This window comes from Leptonotus elevatus, chromosome 5 (assembly GCF_054856555.1).
Source record: "Leptonotus elevatus isolate MCC_2025b chromosome 5, RoL_Lele_1.0, whole genome shotgun sequence".
NCBI lineage: Eukaryota > Metazoa > Chordata > Actinopteri > Syngnathiformes > Syngnathidae > Leptonotus > Leptonotus elevatus.
The window spans coordinates 9,334,369-9,359,988 of record NC_141243.1 but is presented as its reverse complement, the minus strand read 5'-3'; the positions used below and the strand labels follow the sequence as shown (position 1 = coordinate 9,359,988).

General features: G+C 42.4%; 1 protein-coding gene across 2 annotated transcripts in view; it reads left to right on the top strand.

Annotated features, from left to right (window-relative positions):
- sh2b3 (SH2B adaptor protein 3) overlaps positions 1 to 25,620 on the top strand; it is a 37,050-nt gene that overhangs the window by 7,814 nt on the left and 3,616 nt on the right. The window contains exons 1-7 of one of the 2 annotated variants that reach the window (XM_086077053.1): positions 3,326 to 3,439; positions 5,697 to 6,857; positions 22,003 to 22,104; positions 22,189 to 22,277; positions 24,360 to 24,511; positions 24,640 to 24,854; positions 24,932 to 25,109. In XM_086077053.1, the coding sequence (XP_085933179.1) occupies positions 3,389 to 3,439; positions 5,697 to 6,857; positions 22,003 to 22,104; positions 22,189 to 22,277; positions 24,360 to 24,511; positions 24,640 to 24,854; positions 24,932 to 25,109 (1,948 nt within the window). In that variant the 5' untranslated portion in view covers positions 3,326 to 3,388. Of the gene's footprint in view, positions 1 to 3,325; positions 3,440 to 5,696; positions 6,858 to 22,002; positions 22,105 to 22,188; positions 22,278 to 24,359; positions 24,512 to 24,639; positions 24,855 to 24,931; positions 25,110 to 25,620 lie in introns of those variants that run through there. The other variant, XM_086077054.1, reaches the window with a different exon arrangement.

Sequence of the window (25,620 nt, the reverse complement as noted above, 5' to 3'; positions counted from 1 at the left end):
TTAAATTACAATAGCTCCCACTCTTCCTGAAAAGTTGATGCCTATGCTGTGTTAAATGCTTCAATCAACTATAGAACAATCAATCAGTCAGCACCAATGATGTCATCATTAGTGTATGTCGCGTACATTGCCTTTATGTTGGAGTCGCTGCTTGCCAGGGCAGGGCTCTTTGTAGCTTCCTGTTGCAGTGATTGCAAGCCAGTCAGAGTTAAGATCCTCCACTCAGTCTGACTCCACCACCTGGGCCTTACTCCCAAACCTGGCGCCCCTCCTCCTTCCCCGCACTTTGATTTTCACACTTCCTGCCCTACCTCTTATTATTCCTCATCCTTCAATGCCCCTTGCTTAACTTTTCTCCATTTTGCTTTCTTGTTTTTTTTGTTCACCTCCCCCTTGTTTCTTCTAATAACCCCCTCGTGCCCACACACTCGCTATGCTTTGTAAGTGTAACCCACACTGATTCACTCAATGACTCACACAATGAAAATTCAAAGGTGGTAAGGAAATCTGTTTTTCATCCCGAACCCCGTGATGCACATGTTGCCATGTTGTTGTTTTTTCTTTTTTCCACTCCACATTTTCGGGAAAACAGTGTTTGATGTGTTTGATCAATTCATGCCACTATTAGATTACAAGATGTTACGATAGAGCGATCTGTTATCAATAGTAATGGGAAAAATTGTTGGGATGGTTAGGATCACAAGTATATTGTATATACCACTTTATCAATGCCAAAGGAAATTCTGGACCGCCCAAAGCAGAAAGTAGGTCTTGTGAGACAGTCTGAACAAAGACCTGGTTGAGGCTTGTTGGATAATGTTTGTGGAACTGCAACATCAGAATGCAAATACATATTTGACAACACCCCCCAACCCCATTTTTGGTCTTACTCTTGACTGGTTAAGTATAAATCTTCGTCCCACATGTGCAAGTCAGAGCCAGAGTACATTTTGAAGTTGTCTTGAGACTGGTCTCAGGACAAAGACTGATCACGAGTAGTACAACCCGAGTGTTGTCTTAGTGTCATATGCAAGTCCTTGTAATTGTGTGCCGTGTAAAAAATGGAACAAGATAAAAGGTGACAAGACGACATTTACGTGGACGTACAAAAGAGTACGCTTTTAATTAATTAGTGCCTAAAGTGGTTGCATTCGTTATGTAAGCTTCACTGTGTGAATATTAGAAAAGTGCCTTTTATGTTCATTAAATTGGACTTACATTCCTCATTCCATTTTGACAATTTTAACTTTTCTGTAATTTAATTTGATGAATGGCACTCCAATGCTAGTTAGAGAAAACTGGAAGTTCCCCAGTCAATAGTTTAGTGTTAATTGAGCTGTGATTGAATTTGATGAATTGTTGCGTAGAAATCAAATGGTTTTCTCATAAATGACTCGGTAAATGTTTGAGCCACCCGAAAGTAACCCTCACTTTGCAATATGTATCGTTACTCACAATGAGCTGCAAACAGTACATCATTTAGGGACCGGCATGGATGCACAGTATGTGGTAAGGTCTGTAGCATGTTATGCCGTGGCCGAGGTCGATTCAAGGTTGTGCTGAAAATCACACCAGTGAGTCATGAGGTTTGTCCTGAGGACGAGATTAGTTTGCGTGTGTTTGTCATGCATCCTGCTTCCGTCATGCTCCATTAGAATCTGTTAAGGAAGAGCATATGAAGTATCATTTTGATGTTGGGTTGGTTCACATTTTATGTCTTGTGGCCTCCATCTGTATTGTGAAGTGTTTGAAACAGAGAGCCTCCTTGTTGAAGACTTTGCTTGTTTGTTTGCACAACACACTATAAGACAGGCATTGTGTGGAAGGTTTGGGGGGTTTTCACGTTAATTTTCATAGTAGTTTTTAATAGTCTTTATATTTCTCTCCAAACGGCACGAGACTTGATTCTTATTGCAAGCTGCTTTCCTGGAAAACAATTTAAGCCGGCAGCTGTTTGACACGTGAGTATGTCCTATAAAGGCCTTGCTGCCTGTTTTTGATTTGAAGATGAAGTGATTGAGCGGCAGCCTCAGTCACTTAAATGGGACCTACCCTGTGGCTGATAGGGGAGGGATGTTTGTATTTAGCCCAGAGGGCAGGAAAGAATGAACTTAATGGACGCAGTGTGTCAGGCTAGGAAAAGATGTGTCGGACTGAGGGAGAGACAGATGAGGGCTCATGGATGAAGAAGGGTGTGTTCACACATATTAGGCAAGGGTGACTAAACAAACCATACGATCACAGCAATCTGCTCTGGAGGTCGTTTTAAGTGAACTGCACTGGATGTGGCCGTGCAGTGGTCAGGTAGTTGGCACATCAACCTCAAAGTTCTGAGATTCAGGGTTTGGGTCCTGGCTTAATGTGTGGCGTTTGTGTGATCTCCTCGTGCCTGTGTGGGTCTTCTCCAGGTACTCTGGCTTTGGAAAACTCCGAATGACTGTGGGTCATTGATTGTCTACAGCGGTGTTTCTCAACCCTGGTCCTCGGGGCACACTACCCAGCCTCTTTTCCATGTCTCCCTATTTTAACGCAGGTGATGACAGCTCATCAGCAAGCTCTAGAGAAGCCTGATAACGACCCTCACCTGTGTTGGAATAGGGAGACATAGCAAACAGGCTGGCTAGTGTGCCTCCAGGACAGTACAGTACATATGCCCCTGCGATTGTCAAGAGAGTCAAAGTCTTTCCAAAATGTTATGTTTCCTCCACAAGTGGAGCGCGCTTAGTTGCATGAACTTGAACACATCTGCAGATGCTCACAACAGGAGGACCGGGCGATGAGGACGACCATGGGAACGGTGGCGTCTGAACCCCCCACCCCCAGAGGGATACGGCAAAGAGGAAGTGTGTGTGCATGTATGCGCATGTTGAGTCACTCATTGCTGAGTCATCGCTGGGCTGGCCATGCAGATAGAAAGACCCTTCTAGGGGGGCCAGCTGCAGGGGCGCAAGGGGAGAGCGCACTGAGCATGCTCTGTAGAGAACAGGAAGGAAATTGGTGGTGGTGACAGGACTCCTCAAGGAACTGTCGTGATGCAATATTTCGCGATGGCAAGTTTTTCTTTTGGCCACGTTGGTCATGTTTGATTTTGTGGGGGAATAAACAAGACAGCGGTAAGCTTGGTGCATGGCACTTAATGCAGAAGTGGCTGCCGCCGAGTGGCGTCATTGACGCCATGGAGAGAGATTTGTTTGGTAGATAATTTGTCATGTTGGAGCATGTTTTGCTGAACACAAAGAAGCACCCCCCACCCCCACCCCAACCCCCCTTCTATTTCTTGTGGCTCTCTGTGATCTGTTGGGCTACTGAGCGTCCCCTCCGCCCCCGTCACCTCCACACATGCGCCTAACTCATTTGAGCATATTCACAAATATGCATACATACAGTAATGCTTCCTGTTTGTAGAAAAGACCCTTCACTGCTGCATGGGAGGAAGCTGGTATGTATTGTAGGTCGATGCTCACTCTTAAAGCTATGTTTTAGTAGTGAGTAGGCATGTGTTTTCATATCTTAAAATCCTTGAACGCCATAAGGCTTCCAGATAGAAAGTTACTTCTAAGATGACATTTTGCTTGTTTTTGCTGCTTTTGCTATGTTTGATCCTCCCAAGACTTAGCCTTTACTCATGGATATTAATGCATGACTGTACTTGTTTTCACTAGTGGACAAATGCAGTGTGTTTGAAGAGGTGATGGACAGGATCTGGATTTCCTTTGAATAGAATAACTACAAGCAGTTTCTTTGTTGAGATAAATGGATAATTTGTAAAACCACACTGCCATGCCTTTCTAATTATAAGAAGAGCTGCTTGATATCAGCGGTGGCTATTCTTTCTACTCGTAGCCTGACTGGAAATGTGACACTGTGGCATATGTGACTGAAAGGAAAGTTTGAGGAAAGACCCCTCACAGGGTTCTAAGAGAATAATCAGGAGTTAAACATCCCAAAATAAACACGGTGGCGTTGGTGGGGTTACTGGATGCTTTCACATTAGCACGCTTTAGTTGAAGTCAAAGACTACCCAGAAGAGGGTCCGAATGCACCGGGCACGCTTCGATTGTTGTGAAAATGTGATTTGACCTCAATCCACTTTCTGGCAATTGATCCAGTCAGTGTTGACCTTTTGAGGCATAACTACAGGTAGTAATCAGATGCGACCATTGGCTTACTCAGCACGACAAATGGCAACACCTGTCTGGCACACCTTTTGTCTCTACAGTTTCTGATTTTTGTTGGAATAATTGCATGAGGGATGAGGGATAATTTCTCCAAATATAATTGTGATAATATTCTCCTGCTGGGTCATTCATATATAGTTTTAACAAACATGACAAAAAGTGCAAACTCCTACTTTTGATTTGTTGAAAAATTATAGCAAATATCTAGATAAGGTAAATTTCCTTGGCTATCATTTAGATCATCTGTCAGAAGCCCCTAATTGTTACATTGCTAATAGGTTAAAGGGGAAGTCAACCTTAAACATTTCTTGACAATATGTTATGTGTGACCTCACTAGTCTGAACATGACAATTCTGGTTAATATTATTGTGGAATATGAGATATGCAGCAAAATCCAGCCGTATGAATCCATCTCAGGAGGTGGCCGTTTTGCCACTTGCTGTCGAGTGAAGATGGCATCACAGTTGCTCAAGGCTCGGGCAACGACTAATCACAGCTCACCTGTTGTCTGACTGTGATGTCATTTTCATTCGACAGCAAGTGGCAAAATGGCCACCTTTTGATATTCTTAAAAACTGCTGGATTTTGCTGCTGAAGTCATATTCCTCTAATTCAATATTAACCAGAATACTGTATTTAGACTAGTCTGGCTGCATAGAACATATTATTGTCAAGAATTCTTTGGGGGGGTTGACTTCCCCTTTAAGAATCAATTTTAGAATGACTAGAAATGGGCATACATCTGGTGCACATAAAAATGCCCCTGACCTCGTGAGTGCTTCATCGTAAAGCCAACGGGTGTGTGTGTGTCAGAGTAGTTGATCCTTGAAACTTGTCACGTATCAACACCCGAGCACACAGATGATAGAACCGGTAGTGTGGTTGATTGAGAAATTTTCCAGCCATACTTCCTTAGTCAGACCTCATTCAGTGTCTCTCTCAATGACTTCTTACTGCGTTCATTCATTTCACATAGTTGACCTTCTGCAATCGACGTGGGGGAATTTATAACTGCTTTAATCGTTGCGATTGCTTCCACTCCATCTCCTTCTTCTCGTTTGTGCTCTTCAAGTCGTTCATCTCCTGACTAGAGAGACGATTTACTAAAGTTATTTTGCTTATAAGTCTGTTGACTCCAAGATTGAGTGGGAGCCAGTGTCTCCTTTGCTGATTGTTGGCCCAGATTGACCTTCGTTTTTGTCCAGAGACTTGTGTGATCTAATTTGTATCATTTGACATAGACTGTAGATAAAACCAGACTTTGGATATTCCCTCACAAAGTTTCAAATATTTGAAAGGCATCCTTTGACTGGATTCCTTTTTTTAGTGCTTTGCTTCTTGCACAACTATCAGCATTATCTCAATTTGCTCCTAATTACATTTCCATGCCTCTCTGTTTTGTAAGCCCCCATCCATCCCTCCCTCCCCTCCCTATTGATCCTGTTTCTTTCTTTTTTTCCACTTTTTCTAATCTGCCATTTTTTCATTCACTTCCTTCTGTGTTTGCTTCTCTGCAGTTCTTCTCAGCCGGTCTGGTTACTGCAATGAATGGTAACACATTCCATCCAGCCAGCACCACCGCGACCGTAGGAGGCGGCCCAGGCGTGGTAGCGCCCCCGCGAGGCTGGAGGGACTTCTGCGAGCTGCACGCCATTGCTGCAGCACGGCAACTTGCAGGACACTACCGGAGCTTCGCCAGGGAGCGCCCCCAGCATGACGTCCTCCCACCAGAGACATTTTCTAAGCAGTTCACCGACCTTTTCCAGCAGCATTTCTGCTGCGAGGTCGACAAGGATGGCACACCGCTCCAGCAGAGCGCCTACTCCACCGCTCCCGGCAGCACTTTGGGCACCACTCCGGCGGTTCCTCCGCTTCCAACGCAGACCATGATCGGCCGATTACGAATCACCTCTTTGTCCGGGGTGCAGGACTACCGGGAGGCGGGCCGACAAAGCGGAGGAGCCGCTCTCTTTGCCGTGGTGTCGCCAAAAGTGGAGCCGGTCGTGGTAAGCAGGGAGCAAGAGCGGCCTCTGCGATGTGCGGCGGGAAACCCCCGTTCAGGAAACCCGGTGCTGCTCAGGGGCTTGACCCGCACATTCGGCAGCGGGTCACTGTTCCGTAGCCGTAGTAATGAGGAGCTGTCTGGCACAGACAGTCGGCAAATATCTGACTCTTCGGCTTCCAGTCCAGCGCATGCTGATGTCACACACTTCTCTGTCAGTCAGATTCGGCAGTCTGTCAGACGACTTTTTAAGAAACGGGCCCTTCCCAGACCCCCCTCTTCACAGGACCTGTCCGCCAACAACCCCACCCATTCCTTCACCGGCCCCATAAGCAGTGTGCCCTTCACGTCTGAGCAAACCTTACCCTCCTCATCCTCACAACCCGCCTCTTTTCTTAACTCTGAAACCACACCTGCTGCATTGTCGCCGCTCTCTGGAGTAGCCTCCAACTTCCTGGATCGTTTCCGTTGGTTACGCGGCGGGAGCATGAGGCAGAGAAGGTCAGAGGCCAGCAGCTGCTGTAAAGAGGGCCAGCTGAGGTACTTGCTAGTGGACGACACCATGTCAGACTCTTTGCCGCGATGGCAGCGCTGCCGCCTGCTGGTCAGGAGGATCAGGGATGCTGAAGGTGGAGGGGGCGAGGGCTACCAGCTAGAGCTTTATGATCCTCCAAAGGTACAAACACACGCATACACACATCAATTAACAGACTAGTTAACGCATATGTGCACTGTGGAATTTATACACGCAATGATCCCACCAACATTTGACAGTCAAGTTGCAAAAGAGTGAATGTATCCTGAATCAGGGGTATCTAAACGCAGATTGTAATATGTTGTCCATGTCATCGCACTAAGCTGCAGCAGTATACACTGCTATATAATGTAACAATCCAAAATACAGCTCTCACACATACAAACTGGCAAACACACATTTCCCGCATCCAGCTGTTTTCGTCTTGGGGTTTCCTCCTACATTTTCAAATCATCTCATTTTCCCCCTGTTTGTTTTCATAAATAAAGACGCAAATAAAATAATCGTGTCGGTGACTTCTACCCCGGGACAAAACAAGAGCAGAGCCATTTTGGCATTTATGTTGACATTTATTGGACAAGCTCCAGCATGACCTCGTGAGGATAAGCGGTTCAGATAGTTTTCTCTTTGGCTTTTAGTAATTGAGTCAGCATTTTAATTACACCCCCTTAGTGCTCTGATGTTGAATAAGCTGTGAAATTCATCAATACAAATTCAGTAGAACTTAGAGTTCTGTGACGCTAGTTGTCTTCCTCTTGGTCCTTTTGTTCTAATTTCAATGGAAAATAGTGTATAATAAAATAATATTGTAACAGCATTAAGTATAAGTAATTACCTTTTGAACCTGGCTAAAGGAGCTAATGGAAACAGACTATTTGCCCTCCTGTCACTGATTACTGTCACACGCTTTCTCAGAGTGCACATGGAGTCTATTGTTAAACACGTAACAGCGTTTCACCACTTGACACTTTTACTTATGCTAAACTATTTCAAAGAATATACACAAATTCATGTCCTCTTGCACTCTAGTGAGTAGATACACCTCCCACGCTGCTTCCTGTTTGTTTGGGGCTCACTTCAGCCACATGCTCTCAGTGTTCTACATGTGACTCCGCTCGGACTCCAATACGAAACTCACGTTCATGTGTGAGGTTTTTGGCTGAATAAACAAGCTTGAGGTTGCACACCTTGAAATAGCGCATCACAGTCTCTGCAGCAGTCTCTTTTTTTTTTTTTTTTTTACTCATGCATGAGATTGTGTTTGGCTCCCAACATCATGATAGAAAACAGCAAAATTTTAAGTTGGGCCAGCTGCGAGCTAGGCAGCTCTTGTTTGCACACCCGGTCCCCCAGGAGCCCCGAACCAGCAATCAAAGTGGCTTATTTGACTGTTGTCCCAGCCACAGCCATCTGTAAGGTCACTAGAAGCAGAGCTGCGTCTCGCCTCTGGATGGCTGCGAGTGTGTACTCTGGCCCACACGCTTAAGCTAGGTCAATGAGAAAGATGTTGCATGTGTGTGCTTGGTAGTGTTTTATATTTAGAAGCCCTCAACCTCTCTGCCAGCTGCGAGCCTGACCACATGCTTGAAGTAATTGACTTAATGATAGAGCCGGAGCCGCGCATGTGCCCGCGCATACGTGTACGTTTGTGCACCGTGGCAAAGGCCCTGGCAGGATCTGGCCCGCTTGACCGCAACGCCAAATGCGTCAGGGTTCTCTCACGTTGTGTTTGTGCACACGCGTGTGGAATCTTGGCAAGGCAGAGCGTTAAGGGCCCCGAGAATGGCCTTAAAAGGAAGGAGAGCTGTTCACGATCATGCACACAATTTAAGGCTTACGTGATGAAAATGTGTTTAAAGTTTACAAACTTTGTTGAATTTTTTAAATCTTCAATACATCGGAAGACTTTCTATGGGTCAGTGTGTGAGCACAAATATGGCAATAATAGCTATGTCCGTTGTTGGTGGCTTGTATTTATATCTTTGCTGTGTCTTTTGTGTGAAACATTATCAGCAAACTCATTAGCTAAAAGAGGAAGCTGCTTGGGAACTGATAATGAAATTCCAGCCATGACGCAGCTGCAACAAGTCCAGAGAATTTATCCGAAAATGCAATAATCACACCAGATGATCTGTCTGATTAAGTAGCCTGTGATGACAATGGCGTTCAAATGTGAAGGCAACAGTAAATAAAAAGTCAAATGTGATCTTTCCAAGTGCATCAAGGGTGTTTTTGTCAATGCAGGCAAAACTGACGGCGGTTTCACTTCTGCATTGTCTAGATTGAAGGCCACATAATGGAACATTGCATTGTGTAATGAAAGTCTGTGACCTCAACATTATTTACATCTATTTTCCAACCGTAGGGGGGGAAAAAATTGAAAACTTTATTAATACCAGAGTCAAAATGACGTTAATAATTGTATAAGCAAACGTTGATCATTTTAACATTCTTAAAGGTCAAGTATAAAATAATAAAACATGACAAACACTTAAGTGCAGACGACCTTATTGTGTTCAATGTGTTAGACAAGTGGTTAGCACTTCTGCCTCACAGTTCTGAGGTTTGGGTTTTGAATCTCGGTTTCAGCCTCACTGTGTGCCGTGTACATGTTGCATGTTTTTTATCCAGGTTCTACTGATTTCTCACACATTCCAAGAACTTGCATGTTTGATCTTAAAATACTAATTTGTCTATGGGTGTGAATTATTTGATTGTCTTGATGTGATTGTAAGTATGATATTACTTGTGATTGTAGAAAGCATTTGACCATATCCATCTGAGAGTTCTGTGGGAGGTTCTTCAGCAGTGTGTTGTATTGGACTCCCTGATACGGGCAGTTTGGTTCCTGTACAACCGGTGTCGGAGTTTTGCCCACAATGACACCCATATGTCAGATTCATGTTCATTTAATTCCACCAAGGCTACACTTTGTCACAGATTCTGTTCGTAACCTTTGTGGGCAGAATTTCCAGGAACAGCTGAGGTATTGAGGCGATCCGGTTTTGTGGCCTTAGTGTTGTAGCTCTGCTTTTTGCAGACAACCTGATTGATCATGGATACAAGACGCTGAAATGGAGTTTCCTTGGCAGGGAGTCCGGGCTCAATTAGTGGTACTTTAACTTAAATAGGGCGAGAAACTTGCTCCATCCAGGAGGAGCTGAGGGTAGAGCCGCTCCTCCTCGGCATTGAGAGGAGCCAGATGAGATGGACGAAGCATCTTGTTAGGATGCCTCCTGGACGCCTGCCTGTTGAGTGACTAACCGGTCACATAAGTAGGCTTGAAGTCTGTTTTTTCCTACTGCATGTATGATGACAAAGCAGTCAGGCCAAAGATGCTTCCCTGCAGAAGTGAATCTTGTCATTTCAGCTGAATGGACGGAAGTCAGGACGGAGACATCACTGACGGCAACATATCATCTCGGCGGGCCTTTAGCTTCAGTATCTTAAAGAGGACAAACTGACCCTCGCAACCTGTAAACAATTTACATTCCGTTCCTCTTCATTTTAGGTGAAGTGGCCCGTGCATCCGGGAGCGAATGTGCGACATTATCTCGCTGCACTTTCTTTGGCGTGTTTAGCCTTGAGATTGTCGTCCGTCAGCTTTTTGACTCGCTCCCTCCGCAGTGCGAATGCTCGTTCCTTTCATCAGATGCGCGCATACACAAAAAAGGCTGTCGACGAGCGCCGAATGTTGCCAGGAAAGTTGTGGTGTCGCTCCCTTCCAAAAGTCCTTTTAGTTCCCACAGACGGCCGAGTGTCTCACAGCGGATGTGTTCCCTCAGACCTCCTGTAGGCTTAGTCCTAATCACATCTCAACTGTGTGTACTGTGTGTGTGTGTTTGTTCCAGCTTTTCTCGCCCTAATCTTTCCCACATGGTTTCTCTTCATGCTTTTTTTCTTAACTATTCCTTCGCTATCTGTACGCGTTTGTCCTCTGCACTTATTTCATGTCCCACAGCACATCGGCGGCGAATAGAGCCGATCAGACTAGATCCCGCTTTAATTTGAAAGTTAAAATAAGACAAGTCCTTAATGATGATGATGATGACGACGACTGATGATGTGCTGCTTGTTCTTGGGATGGAAGTCAGTTCACTTTAGCATAATACAGGGCTGTCAATCTTTTTTCTTCTGTTATAATTGATGTCGACTTAACCTTAAGCTAAAATATTCAGGGCAGCCACTGTTATGTTACGTGCACTTTAGTGTCTTATATGGCAACATGCAGCGTTAATTAGCCCCTCGTCGAATACCACAACTGAAGCTCTCTGTGCACATGGGCTCAGTCAGCTGAACCAGACACCAAATGGAAGCAGCTGAGAAGAGACACCAGAATTGCAGCCGTGGAAGACATGAGAGACACAGGCGGCAGCGCTACGATAGGAAAGCCAGGAAAAAAAAAAGAAGGGGAATGATTTGGGTGCCTGTTTTAAAGTAAAGCTTGTATTTCAGTATAGATATTGTTACCTTTGTGATGGATTGATATTTCAGGTTCACTTGACCTTCTACTTGTCAATGCTGCTTGTGTAGAAAATGACTGGTCCAAGGGCTTCCTCTGTCAGCTCGTCCCAGAAAATTGATGAGACGCGCACATTTTTTCATGCCTAGACTATTGCATCAGAACGGAAAAAGTAATTGGTGGTAGTTTATATCAGCCAATATCAGCCAATGAGAATTGACTTGATGAGTCAAGATGTGGCCAGCAATTCAGAGGGAATGACATTTTTTACTTCATTTTAATTCACTGAGTCACGAGGAGAAAAAAAAGTGTGCGGGAAGTCTGCGAGTAAACCAAATTTTATTAACTGATGCATTTCCTAACCCTACTTTATAAAACTTTAGAGTATGCATGTTCAGAGCCAAAACTTGAATTTGAGCAAACATCTCTGGAGAAATCTGTAAATGGCTGTGAATTGATGCTTCCCATCCATCCTGATGGAGCTTGAGAGTTGTTGCAAAGAGGAATGGGCAAAACTGTCCAAGGATAGGTGTGCCAAGCTTGTGGCATCATATTCAAAAAGGCATGAGGCTGTCAAAGGTGCATCAACAAAGTGTGAGTGTCTGGGAATATTTATGTACATGTGATGTTGTAATTAGAAAAAAAAATAATAATAATTGCAAAAAGAAACACACACACACTTTTTTCGCATTGTGTGCATATTTTAATTTGTCCCAATTTGGGACGAGGTTTAGCATAACTAAATGTGGGAAAAGTGAAACCCTGTGAATACGTTACGGATGACTGACCAAGAAAGTTAACTATCAACTGTTGAAAATCCCTTAAAAGTGCACATCATTCATTTTGCATGTGCGTTTCGGTGAGACAAAAATCACGAAAAACATCTAAAGGAAGTGAAATGGTTCGAGTCATGTGGTCAAGATGTTGTGTCTCTCGCAATTGATATTCAAATATCACACAGCCCTACTACTGCTGCAAATAACTCTAAAAATGTCCAAGCCCATTTGGTCAGCATGGGACTATTTCAGATAGGAACAGAGATGGAAATCGCGTAGTTGGCAAAATCCGCCGCAAGTGCTTAAAAAAAACTTCCCCTAATCACGTGGAACCTGTTAATTCACCTTCAAAGACACATGAAGGAAATATGGACACAATGTACACTGGAAAATGTATTTATTATATTCATATACAGTATATACATAGATATTATAAATATGATAGTTTTCCTAGTTAATTATTAGAGCTGTCAAACGATGACATTTTGATCGCTTAATAAAAAAAGGCATTTTTATCCACATTTTTCCCCGCCATATTTGAAGAGCACCGTTTATGAGTTATTTCTTTTGACATTTGATGTTATGAGGATGTCTTCAACATTTTTTGATCCACTGCACACGCTCATCCTCCTCTTTTTCTAATCAGTTAATTACTTGCATAATTTAAAATAGAAAAAAAAGACCCCAGTACTTTGACATGAACAAATATTCAAAATGTCATACACAAACATTTATTAAACGCTTTACTTTAATGCATGTAATTATGCTTATTGCTCAAACACAACCTGTGATTCCTTAACGTTGCCATCCGCTCTCACGCTTAAGGATAATCTATGGTCAAAATTAATTGTGCGATTAATCTGGGTTAATTCATGATATTGCAATATTTTTTGGTGATTAATTAATCAGTTAACGCTTTGACTATTAATTATGTAATACCATTTTATAAAAAAATACCATAGTCGACACCCAAGAAATTCAAAAGGGAAAAAGTTGCAATAGCGACAATGGTAAAATGAGTAACAATTGTGTATAATACATATAAATATTATCACTTTTGAATATAAAGTTGACAAAGGAGAAATATGGAGATCGAAACCACAGGTGGTACAAATTAGAGTTCAACCAAAACATTTTCATGCCTCAAAGGTTTTGCGTTTTTTTTCCTTTTCATGTTGACTTCCTGCACTATTCTTTCACTGTGCGGGAGCTGCGCAACTCATTTGTCCAATAAGCCTGCTCCTCTCAGTTTTCCATTACATTAGCGTCAATTACTTATTGTGCGCCTCTCACCTAAGAGAATGTTTCAAAATCCTCAGCTGCCTCTCGGAGCAAACTGCCTTTTAAACATTTTGGCAAACTTTGACCCTGGCTCATCACGTTTGGCGCTAACACTGGTGTGGAAAATGTTATCACGGCTTGATCTGGCTCCCAGTGCAGGCGTGCTTCAAGCTCAGCTGAAATCGGGAAGTGAAGTCAGGAGGAGCAGAAGTGCATTTGAGTGTTTGTTCAAACATGCCAAAGAGGAAAGAAAGGGCGGCGGGTTGGCCTGTCCCTGCATCAGAAAACGGTTTCATGCCTTTTGGTTTGCTTTAATGGAAATATCCGAATTTTGATAGCACTTGATCACATTCCCTTGATTTTCATATGGACATAATAATCCATGCTTAACAGACGTTGCTTGTTTGTACTAATGGTCCCACATGAAATGTTGCTCTCTTGATTGAATATTATCATTGCACGCTGTTGTCACACGAGCACACGCCCTTAAGAGTCATATGTCAACACACGCAAACAGCTTCCGCTCTTCTATGCGCTGACTTGTATGAAACCCGAAGACGAGAAAAGTTGCTCTTGATTTTCTGGAATGATGATGACAAAGTTCCATGCTGGCATACATGCTCCATAAAATAAAAAGTTTTATGGCAGCGTACGTCAGTGCCGCAAATTTTTCCTGGCTAAACTTAACTTGTCGTGTATGAAAAGACAGAAATCACAAGATTTTGGGATTTTCTGCAAGCTATTTGTCTTCGTGTGCAGACATTGTTATTGTGTCTGCTCACAATTCATTTGATCCTCTTCCTCTCATATGCATTCTGCAATTTTGCAAAACCTCTGGATTTTGGATTCATTTGTCTTGGATAAACCTCAAATCCTCTACAAAAATGTTCCAAAAAGGATGCCACCAAATTGAATATACAGGGTGGAGTTGCGGGAAGATGGGAGTCAAACACATTGACCTCCAAGTTTCAATTTTGGAGTAACGTGTGTAGACATGTGATAATCATCGTCTGAATATGTAGAACGAGACTCGCAATATTTGGAATAATATTAACATCAGAAGCGTTATTATGCATATGAATGGGGTAGCGTTTCCGACTTTTTCACTTCAATGGAATCCTGACCGTCTTAACAACAACTAGACGAAGTGCAATTTCTGAGAAATTGCGCGGGAATGCTGAAAGATGAATGCAAAGCTGAATGCTTATGAAGTAAATTGAAAGATAAATTATTTGAAAATTACTCATTGTTAATTGTAGAATTGTAAAAAGAAAAGTTGAGCTGCAACCAGTCTAAGGTGGGATTCAAACCATCAAATGTATTAAAATGTGGTCCAAGCAGGGATTCAATGTTCAATGTCTGTTCCATTGAAAATTAATGGAGAAAAGTTGATATTTAACGTTAAATTGTGCAAATAGTGTAAGTAATGTGGAATCAGATGATATATTCCCAAGATGGCGTGAATTTTTGAAGCAAGTGAAATTTGAACGGTGTAAATCGGAAGAATTATCTGGGAGCTGTTACACGGCAACATTTAGTGTGGATGATAAAAATCACAATAACAAGCTTTCCCGCAATGAATAATAATTTTTACAATAAACTTGATGGTTGTTTTTGAGCCAAAGCTCTTGACTCGTAAGTGTCTGTCGGTATTTCTAATCTAATAACGCAGCTAATTCACCAAAGGGGAGTCGAGTTGGCTTGTGTGAATCTTCAGTGTGCTTTTTCAACTTCTGCATATTTCGCCAGCTCATGACAATTTCTCAGAAGCGAACTTGACACATTTATTCATCCACCTCCACCGATTTCCTAGAACTCTCTCCTCAATCAGTTTTGCGAGCCCAGCACTAGCACTTGTGTGTGTGTGCGTGCATGTTTTTTTTAACAGTAAGTAAATGTGCATTCTGTGGCCACATCCTCCTCCCTGCCACAGATGGCTGATAGTGAATATGATGAGATCGAAAGCTGTCTTGAGACTCTTGACTTCCTCAGCGGAGGCACGTTTTTTGAAATTTAGTCACATGACTCTTGATTAGGTAAACTTTGTTTTTACATAGATAATCATGTTCAGTTGTGATCGACACTGTCAGAGAGCTCTTCATTTCAAAATAGGGTTATTTATGAGGTTTATGTCATTTTCACACGTTTGAAATGAAGAATGAATACACTGAAAAAGCCAAAGAAAAATGAATCCTTGTGATTTGCGGCCTTATTTCACGATCAGTTTCATTTGACTTTTGAGGCATACTTTTCAATCCATATTGTACAACTTTTGTGCCGTTCAGCTTCGCCGTTTTCTATGTACAGTTTGAACGATGCAGATTATCTTAATCCTTGGAAAAACAAATAGCAACATTCCCGTCGTGACCCCGGGGAAACGCTGACAGATGTGCCGATTACGACGTTTAAGGTCGAGATCTCCTCAGCCCCCAGCGGATGGTGTCATACAGCGCACACAGACACCCCTGGACAGTGTCGGCCACAGCAACCCTCGTCGGGATAGCGGAATGTTGCGTGTCAGTCGGTTACCATGGCGATGGCCTTGCGAACGGGACCATGGGAATGTCATGGTGGACTCCTAACATCCTGTGTGTCACCCAAGTGTGGGTGTGCGCGCTCAGTACTGTATACGTGCGTTTAGGACTTAGTGGGCGCGAGGTCGTGTGGTCACATCTGTTGCTGCGTCTGATTTCACGCTACTTGCATCCGCGGCTGCGCTGTGTGAAGATGTGCGTGCGGCGAGGAAGTGTGAGAGTGCGTGTCTTCGAAGGCCGGAGTGAAAGTTGAGTCGACGTGGAAAAGAGAGAGAATAGTCATACTGGGCTCGCGATATCGGCAACATGTCAAAACTAAGCACGTCGTAAGACTTTCTCATTTGAACAGCATGCTGCTGTTTTCATTCACTCTCTTGGCATTTAAATGTACCCTATAACAAGATTTTAGTTATGAAGACTTAATAGTTGATCCAGTCATATACATTTTACCGGTAAGTTGGGAACTAAAATAAATGTTGCTCATGTTGTAAAACAGCATCATTTTTAAAGATTTTAATTGACATCGACAGTTGACATTTTAATAACATAACATATAGATCTCAAAATGATTGTAAAATTTTAAAGCCAGCTAGTTAAATATAATAAATGGATATTACACTTCGTATGTGTATGCTAAGTGACATTTTATTTCTTAGTTGCTGAAATACATTTTAAAAATCAATGCGGGGTATGTCAGTCTTGTTACTACGTCTCCTCTTGCCTTGCGATCCACAAAGTGACGGCAAACTAACATTAGAGTAATTTCCGGACTACAAGGCGCACCTGACTATAAGCCGCGCTAGCTAAATTTGGGGAATACTCGAGTTTGTTACACATATAAGCCGCAGGTGTTTTAATATTACCGAACCGAGTTCCCGCTACTTTCTTTTCCATAATGTGGGCGCAAATTGTCTCGCTGTCGTTCTGTTTCTCCTACTGTATTTAAGCTCACTTGGTTTGGTTTACTCTGCCTGACGCTCTTGCGCTTCCTTTATAGTGCGCCTGTTTGTGATCTGATAGACAAGCCGCACCTTTTTATTAGCCGCATGGTCGAATGCAAGTTAAAAAAGTATCGGCTTGTAGACCAGAAATTACTGTACATGCGGGGTATATCCGGTCACAACACAATTTATTTATTTATTTTAAATATATATTTAATAAATTTTCTTGAAAACGTATTGGGTGGTGGCCAGTTTACTTGGGTGGCCCACCCAAGTATTAACATGGTGTGAGAAACACTGATATTCTGTTTTTACTTTGGAAAACAATGACCGAACCGGTAACATAGTACATCAAGCCCCCCCCCCCCTTTTTTTAATCACTATACTAATACAAAATACAAAATAAACACCAATCACTTATTAATAAACAGTAATCATGGAAAATAATGCTTTGTAATACACTTTATTGCAAAATTAAAATGAATCTGATTATTCGATTAATCGATAAAATCATCGCTAGATTAATTAATTCTAAAAATATCGGAGAGTGACAGCACTTATTATTTTTTTCATCGCGGCCCTTTCCTTTCTACAATCCAAAAGCATATCTGTTTGATTTATGGAACTTTTTTAAAAATCTGTTTTTTATGTAACGGTTCACTGCTGGTATGAATGTTGTAAGGCTAGCGGCGTTCGGAATAGCCGAAGCTAACGAGGTTAACTGTTGTTCCCATCCACAACCATCTTATTTTTGTACTCTCTGACCCGTGAAAATGAATGAACACTGTGTCGCCTTGTTGGCAGAAAATGTCACAGCTCTATTGAGTGTTTCAGCTCAACGATGGCAACAGACAGTCAAGTCGAAAATCCCTTATCAATTGGCACACTTGCGCTCCGTGAGTGTGTACTGTACCGTATATGTAAGCGCGTGCATGTGTTGTGTGATGCCAGGTAGTGTCTCCAGAGAGCTTTCGAGGATTTATTCTTTGACATCTTGCGTAGCTTAGTGCTCCTGTGTGGCCATCCCTGCAATAAAATCGCCATCAACCCAGTTAACATAATGAGTGTGTATGTGAGCATTTATTGTGTGTGTTATCTGGAGAGGATCAGTCATCACCGTGCTCTGATCTTGTCCCCCCACCCCCCCCCAGCGGATTTGATTCACCAGTTGGGTCTGTTGTGATGTGTTGCTCAACCACACAGACATCTGCTGCTTGTTTCTTCTCCTTCTCCTTCTTCTTGTTCCTCTTCACGCCACATATGGTTCCTCAAAGTCATCGCAAGCTCATTCACATTCTCACTATAAATTCCTCCCCGTGAGTCACTCTCGCCAAGACAAAGATCTTATTAGATGTTGTACCTGTGGCTCCCCCAAATCCCCCCCCCCACCCCGAGTAGTTTATTTCTGTTAGTTTTTTGGTTTATTGATTGATATCGTTGATCATCAAAATGTACTGTTTGCAGTTATTTTTATTTGCCAGAGCTGAATTATTAAAAACTGGCGTATCGATAAATTCCAGGTTTAACGGTTGTAAAATATGTAAAAGTTTGTTTATTCTTGGTTTGAGTGGTCACGCCTGGAGATGTCATTAGTGGGGTTTCCATCCAATTGTTTCGAATTTTTAAAGCGAATTTACTGAAAATGCGCAAAACAGACATGCGATGTACGCCCATTTCCATTCCGAATATTGAGAGGGGACTCCGCTGCTGTAGGTGGCGCTATACACCATTAAGAGATGTGGTGATCCACCAGTAATTTAAAAGAAGAAGAACAACAACAACAGGAAGCGACTGCGCCGTGCGGTGACGTCGTATGAGTTTTCTTTTGTAATTCTTAATCAACCGTAGCATTCCTTTGTTGTTTTCCATCTAAAATAGCATTAATATTCGCTTCTTTAATTCATTCCAAAAATATATATTTTTCGTCTTCCTTCCTAACATACCTTACTTTATTGTCTGACATTGCTTAGGGATTACAAACGTATGTAATATCCGGTCAAAACGTGCAACGTGTATCCGGTCTTGCCAGCGGTTATTCGCAAATCCTGTTTCCATAGCCATAGCCGAAACCTTATTTTCTTAACAAAAAAAAGTAGCAAGAAGAATACCGTTAAAGTGCCGGATCGATAAGCAGTTTTGCAAAGAGTATTGTCAAAATGTTAACGAGACCATCCCCGTATATAATAATATAAACCTAGTTTAAAATGAAAATGAAAAATTTTATGAAGATTGGGGTCCACCGTGCTAACAAAGCATGTTAGGTCAACAAACTAATACCAAGAAGTTAAATGTACATTATGTAAAGAAAGACGAGAAGAAAAAAAAATCAAAATCTGGGATTGGTGTTGTTAGTGATGGAAAAAAAAATTCCCACCCCAAATTCTTCTTTGCCTTTACTTTCATTTGATAATTTTTCCTAAATCGCATGTTCACAGGCTTATTATTTGAAGCCCTTATTGAAAACGGCAGATATGTTGGTGCAACTTCACTTTTAGTCACTTCCTCATTATCACATCCGACTAAATGAGTCATTTCCCTCCCTCCCACCTCTGTGTCAGCACACGTCTCGTTGATGACATTGCGGTTGAGACACCCGACGTACCGACTGATGGCGTCCATTCACAAAAACTGGCCATCTGAGCAAATCAAGCGGCTGCACGCTTAATCTGCTCTTTGCTTGTGTGTACGTGCGCGCGCGTGTCTGTGTGTAGGATTATCATCGACATTCCTCAGGCTCACGCACTGTCACATGGACTCAGACTCATCCGGCACACAAAAAGCCCTGGAATCTGTCGTCCCTCTGCTCTCCATCACTCCCTCCTTCTCTCCACAAGCCCCCGTGTCCCTCGCCGTCTCGTCTGTTTCCTTTTGACGTTTTTGTTCTCTCACGCCACTCCCGTTGCCCCCCCCCCCCCTCGAACCCCTCCACCCCTTTACATTTCTTCGCCGAGCTCCCCGGCGTACAGCATGTTGTCCCATGAGCTCCCGTGTTGATTCTAGAGAGGCATGCGAGCCTCGTCTGTGCTCCATGTTTGGGCGGGAGGAAGTTGAAGCCGAGTGGTGAGGGAGTGAGGATTGTTGTTCAATAAACGCAGTGGGAAGTGGATGGATGATAGATACTGGAGATTGATAGGCAGTCATGATAAGATACTGTAGATAGGGCTGGGTATCGATTCGAATTTCCTCAGTCGATTCGATTTCGATTCGCAAGAGTTCAGTTTGATTCAATTTTTACTGATTCAATTTGATTCACTTCAGTTCAAGCCGATATCGATTAATGATGGAACATCAATTCTTCTTAACTCATTCACTCTCAGCCGTTTTCACTGAAGCAACCCCCTTCGCTCATGGTTTTACTGGATTTTGACAGCTTTTGCAAGGCCCACACAATATTGTGTTCTATTGCTATAAAAACATGGAACCTACCAAAAGAAAGACAAGAGTCTCTTCTTTCATCAGGAAAAAAAGTATATTTCTATCTGTTTCCGTTTTGCAGCAATTAGCATTACAATATAACCAAGTTTCATCATCATTCACAAACCTGTTTAAAACACTGGGGAAAAGAGCTTGTTGCAACATGGCCCTGGTTGATCTTCTTATACTCTGCTGCCACCTGCTGGCCGTTTTTTGTAATAACTACCATTGCTTTAAGCGACCTCTTCAGTTTAGAGGCTGCATCAAAGCCTTCTGTATGCTCTAGCATAAAACAAACGTATGAATATGTTTTTGGGACCATTTCATTTAAAATAGAACATTTTCATATGTTTTTGGGAGCAAAGGGTTACACAAACATTGACATTAGCAAGGATGAGATGAAAATATTTTCATAATTTTAATTTAATAATTGTAAATATAAATTTCAAATATTGTGAATTGTCTCAAAGTGCAGTAAATCAGGTCTTTCATACATCTAAGAAAATACTTTTAAATTCATGTGAACAATAAATTAAAAAAATTAGCCTCTAAAATTCAATTTTATTAAGAATTTATGGGGGGAATGAGATATTTACATAATCGATTCATGGTTTTATGAATCGATATTGGATTCGAAAAGGAAAATCGATTAAATATCGATTATTCACTTCTTCTTTTTTTTTTTTAACCCAGTCCAAATAGATAGCGTGCTGTATGTGACTTCATAATCGCGCTATGGCATTGTTTGGACGACGCCATTGGTACTTAATCAGCATTTAAAAAAAAAAATATTTTTTTTTTTTTGAGAGAGAGTATAAAGTGTACAGATTTATTATTTTTACTTTATTATGGATTTAGTGTTTGTGTACAGAGGTACACAAATATTGCCAATTTATCGCTGTCATCGGGCTGAAACCTCTTAAGTCACAATTTGGTCAATTTTGTGGGTGTCTTTTTTTTTTCTTTTTTACAAATTACTAACCAACCTAAAGTGTTGAAAATGGCTCGCTCTCTTTCATTATGCAATATTAATGGTTAAACAAGCATGCCTTTTGGGGGGTCTCTTGAAAAGTGAGTGTTGTACAAGATTTTGGCCCGGCGCCAGTGATATGTATGGAAAGAGAGGAAGTAAACACAGCCAATATATAAAGATGGACAGAAAGAGAATAAATTCGGAAATCTACTTCATAAAGCACAACCATATATTAGCCACATATGTGAAGCGTAAAAGCAATAATGCTTTTAGTTGAACATTAAACTAAAGAAAATGGTGACTGGCAGAGGAGCATTTGATCAATAAATGCTGAAAATGTGATGATCATTTGCAAGTCATTGAAGCGTTAACAGCCGACAACAACCTCAGGGCTGTCAAATCCTTTGAAGGAAGGCGCAATGATTCATACGGAGGTGAAGGCGGACCAAGATGGACACAAGAAAACCAAAAATGTGCGTTTGTGAGAACACACTGGCGCGACTCAAATGTCAGCAGAGCTGCCGAGCACACGCATCCGACGGAGCGCCAACATGGCCGCCGGCGTAAACAAGCGCACGGATGGATGAGTCGGCCAGCCGGCCGTGCGGGCTGGCGGGCCCCCTGGGGTGAAAGGTGGCAGCTGACAATAACACGTGCAGGCGTGCCAGTCAGACAGTCGTGAGAGGTTAAAGCGTGTCATTCATATGTTTGGTGTCGTGCGGCCCAGCGCGCACGACAAGTGTGGGAGGGAAAGTCGCCAGGCGATGGTGACCATCAGTGATCATATGTTATCACCGGGCGGCCTTCATGGTGACGAGAATTCCAGTGTGACTTGCATTCCCGTTAAGCTCTTTGCTGACATGTTTGCATTTGAATGAATGGCCGTCACTGTCCGTGTCTTGTAGGCCTCCGCTCCCAAACTGACGACTCACTGCTCAGATATCCAAGAGGTCCGACGCTGCAACCGGCTGGAGATGCCCGACAACTTAAACACGTTCGTTTTAAAGGTCTGTGTTCATTTTATGCGAGCCATGTGGCCCTTCAGTTTATTGTCTGGCTCCGTTTAAAAAGCCTCTTTGTCCCCCCGAAAGGTTAACCGCGGCAGTTTGATATTTGAGACAGACAACGACCAGCAGGTCAGCTCCTGGACCACAGAGATTAAAGAATGCATCAGCAACAGGTGGGAAACACCATGGAACCAACATGGCTTTAAAAATGTCAAATATTTAGCTGGACTCCATTTTGAAAAAAAATCTGAAACTGAACTTCATGCATGAAGTGTATGGAGGACCAAAAATGCCATATTAAAAAAATAATAATAATAAATACAAGTGAAAATAAAAACGGATATAAAAAATATGATTACAATTTTTTTAATATAAAAAATAAATAATGGAAATAAAATAAAATAAAATTTATATATATATATATATATATATATATATATATATTTATATAGTAAAAATAAATGTGGAAATAAATATATTTATATATAGAATTAAACGTCAATCAAATAAAAACGCTCTCTTCTCATTAAATGTTATTCAAATGAGGGGGCGGTCCTAAGCGTGTCTTGGGTTGGACTCCGCCATTGCAAGCGATGGTGGAGTGTAGTGATGGGCACGACAGTTCTTTTAAGTGAACTGAATCTTTTGAATCAGTTCATTAAAAAGATTCGTTCGTCTGCGCAATCCCTCACTCACTGACTCGTTCACTCGCTGATACGTTCGTGAACCGGAAAAGGCAACACTTCAGGAAGTGATCCGTTCACTCACGTTCACTGAAAAGATTCGTTCTCTTTGTGTACGTGAACGACATAACACTAGCATGTCAGCGAACAAGGAAGTCTCACCGGCTTGCATGGCGAGCTCCAGCAATGGACGACTATCTTGTCCACTTGGCTTAAAGTACTCCGGCAGAGTGCCGGATTTCTGACGTAAGAGCCACTAGCCAATCAGAGGCAGGGTAGGGCTGGTCTTGTATTGAAACAGCACAATGACAACTCCAGCGAAGTCAACAGTTTCCATTGTGGGGAATATTTGACACGTCTGGCAAAACACCGCCAATGCGGAGAGAAGGCCAACTTCAAAATAAACCTTTCTCATACCAAGTAATATGTGGAGCGCAATGCCAAGGGACGCTTTTATTTCGAAGTTGATCCCGGGAGCGTTTCGCCAGTCGAGGCGCAACGGATAACTTGACTCGTCTTGTGTGTCTGCTGTTCATATTGCCGGCATAAACTATTGCGACCAAAGTCAACAAAACAACTTCGTCCTGAAATCGCGTTCGATCGCCAATTAAGGGCACCAAAAGAAGACTTAATTACGCCAACAGTGCCTGTTGCCAGTGTTTAGCTCGAACCATCAGACTACTTTTCAAAGGCAGTCTAATCGACGTGATGATTGTACACTGTGATGCTGACAGTAGAGATCCGTTTAAGAAATTGGGCTCACTCAATTGACGATTGGCAAAATCACAACTGTGGTTCTGACGTCACTTTGTCTCACGGACAATTACTCAACTTGGAACTTCATACAAAAAGCGCTGTACATGGAGTAAAAATCAGTCACGGAATAAAGACAGGTTAAACAAAAATCACACCAAATAAATCAATAATGATTGAAAGTGGATAAATGAATAAGTAAATAAAATAGCATATAAAATGAATAACAGTAAATTAATATCAAAATACAGCAGGCACCATAAAACATTGAAACAATGAGTCTCATGTCAAATGGCAAAGAATAAAGGTGTGTGAAACTCTTTATTTTTGTATATATTTTTTAAATTCCATTTTTTTGCATTTCATTTTTGAATTAAATTTATATATAATATATATATATATATATTGTAATTTTTTTTAATATATTTTACCTCTTTTTTTGGGGGGGTCCTCCGTAGCAGCGTGTGTACTTGAGTTGGACTTGCAAGAGGAAGTGTGGGGGAGGTCTTATTGCCCGGGAGAATATCCAAGTTGTCTCATTTCTGCAGATGTCCAGTTGAAGCACGCACACATGCACACACACGGTTCAAAGTTCATCCTCGACTCGTGTGAAAAATCCGATTACACCATGAGTAGACACACGCGAGTCATGAAGTATTTAGGAAACTGAACCAAACAGGTGCGATGTTGAAACAAGAGGCCCTTCTGCGTCATACAACATAACTTGTGGCATATGTTATATAATTATATATAACAGTGTTTATTTAGAGCAACATTCATTTGCAGCAAATGATGTGTGTATGCGTGTGTGTTATTCAGGTTGAGCAGTGTGGATCTGGAGTCCCTCCCCTCCCCGGCTGACAGCGGCGTGTCGACCAATCATAGGGCAAGCTCAGAGTCTGGGAGTCAAAGTGATTGGCGGCCCGCTTCGTCCCACCTGGCTCCCCAGACGCGACCCGTCACAATTAGCTGTATGCTTTTTGTCTGTTGTTTACAATTCACTTGGCTGTAGTTGTTGAATGAATCAATTAAGCAATTTTCCTCTCAATTAATAGTTGGGTTGCAAAAATGAAACAACCTTTGTGTTCCTCCTCCTCAGGCCCAGTCACCCTGGCTCTGCCCGAGCCGCTCATCCACAAGGCGGATCACTTCCTGTTCTCGTACCCGTGGTTCCACGGGCACATCTCGCGCGTCAAGGCCGCCCACCTGGTTCAGAGCTCGGGGGCCGAGGGCCACGGCGTCTTTCTGGTGCGTCAGAGCGAGACGCGGCGAGGAGACTACGTCCTCACCTTCAACTACCAAGGAAAAGCCAAGGTGCGCCGGGAAGCCTCGCGGGAACGGGATTATTCGGGGTACGGTTCTGACTCACCGTCTGTGTGTGCGTGTTGCAGCACCTGCGCCTCTCGCTGACCGAGTGGGGGCAGTGCAGGGTGCAGCACCTGCGCTTCCCCTCCGTCATGGAAATGCTCAGCCACTTCCGCCTCTTCCCCATCCCGCTGGAGTGCGGATCCGCCGGCGCCGTCACGCTCTCCAGCTTCGTCGTGGCCGGCTCCAGCCCGCCAGCGCAGGGTGAGGACCCGCCCGCCTTAAAACTGCCAAGTCAATCAGCAACTATTATGGGATGCCGAGTTGTGTTCAGGAAACAACCTGGTGGTCTTTTTGTTAGTAAGGTTATGAAAATTCATCATTTATATATTTGAATGGAGTTTTTAAAAAAATCCGAGCAACTTAAAAAATAATAATTAGGACCACCAGGCAACTGTTTTTTTAAATTTATTTAGTTATTGATTTATTTTTAGGATCACCAGAAAACTTTTTTTTTTTAGGACCACCAGATTACTTTAAAATAATAATATTAATACATTTAGGACCATCTGACAACTTATTTTCTTTTTCTTTTTTTTTAGAACAACAATGCAACTGTTTTTTTAGGACTACCAGGCAACTTTTTTTCTTTCTTTTTTTATCACCAGGAAACTTTTTTTTTTTTTTTGTAGGAACACCAGACTACTTTAAAATAATAATAATAAATTTAGAACTACAATGCAACTTTTTGTAGGACCACCAGACAACTTTAAAA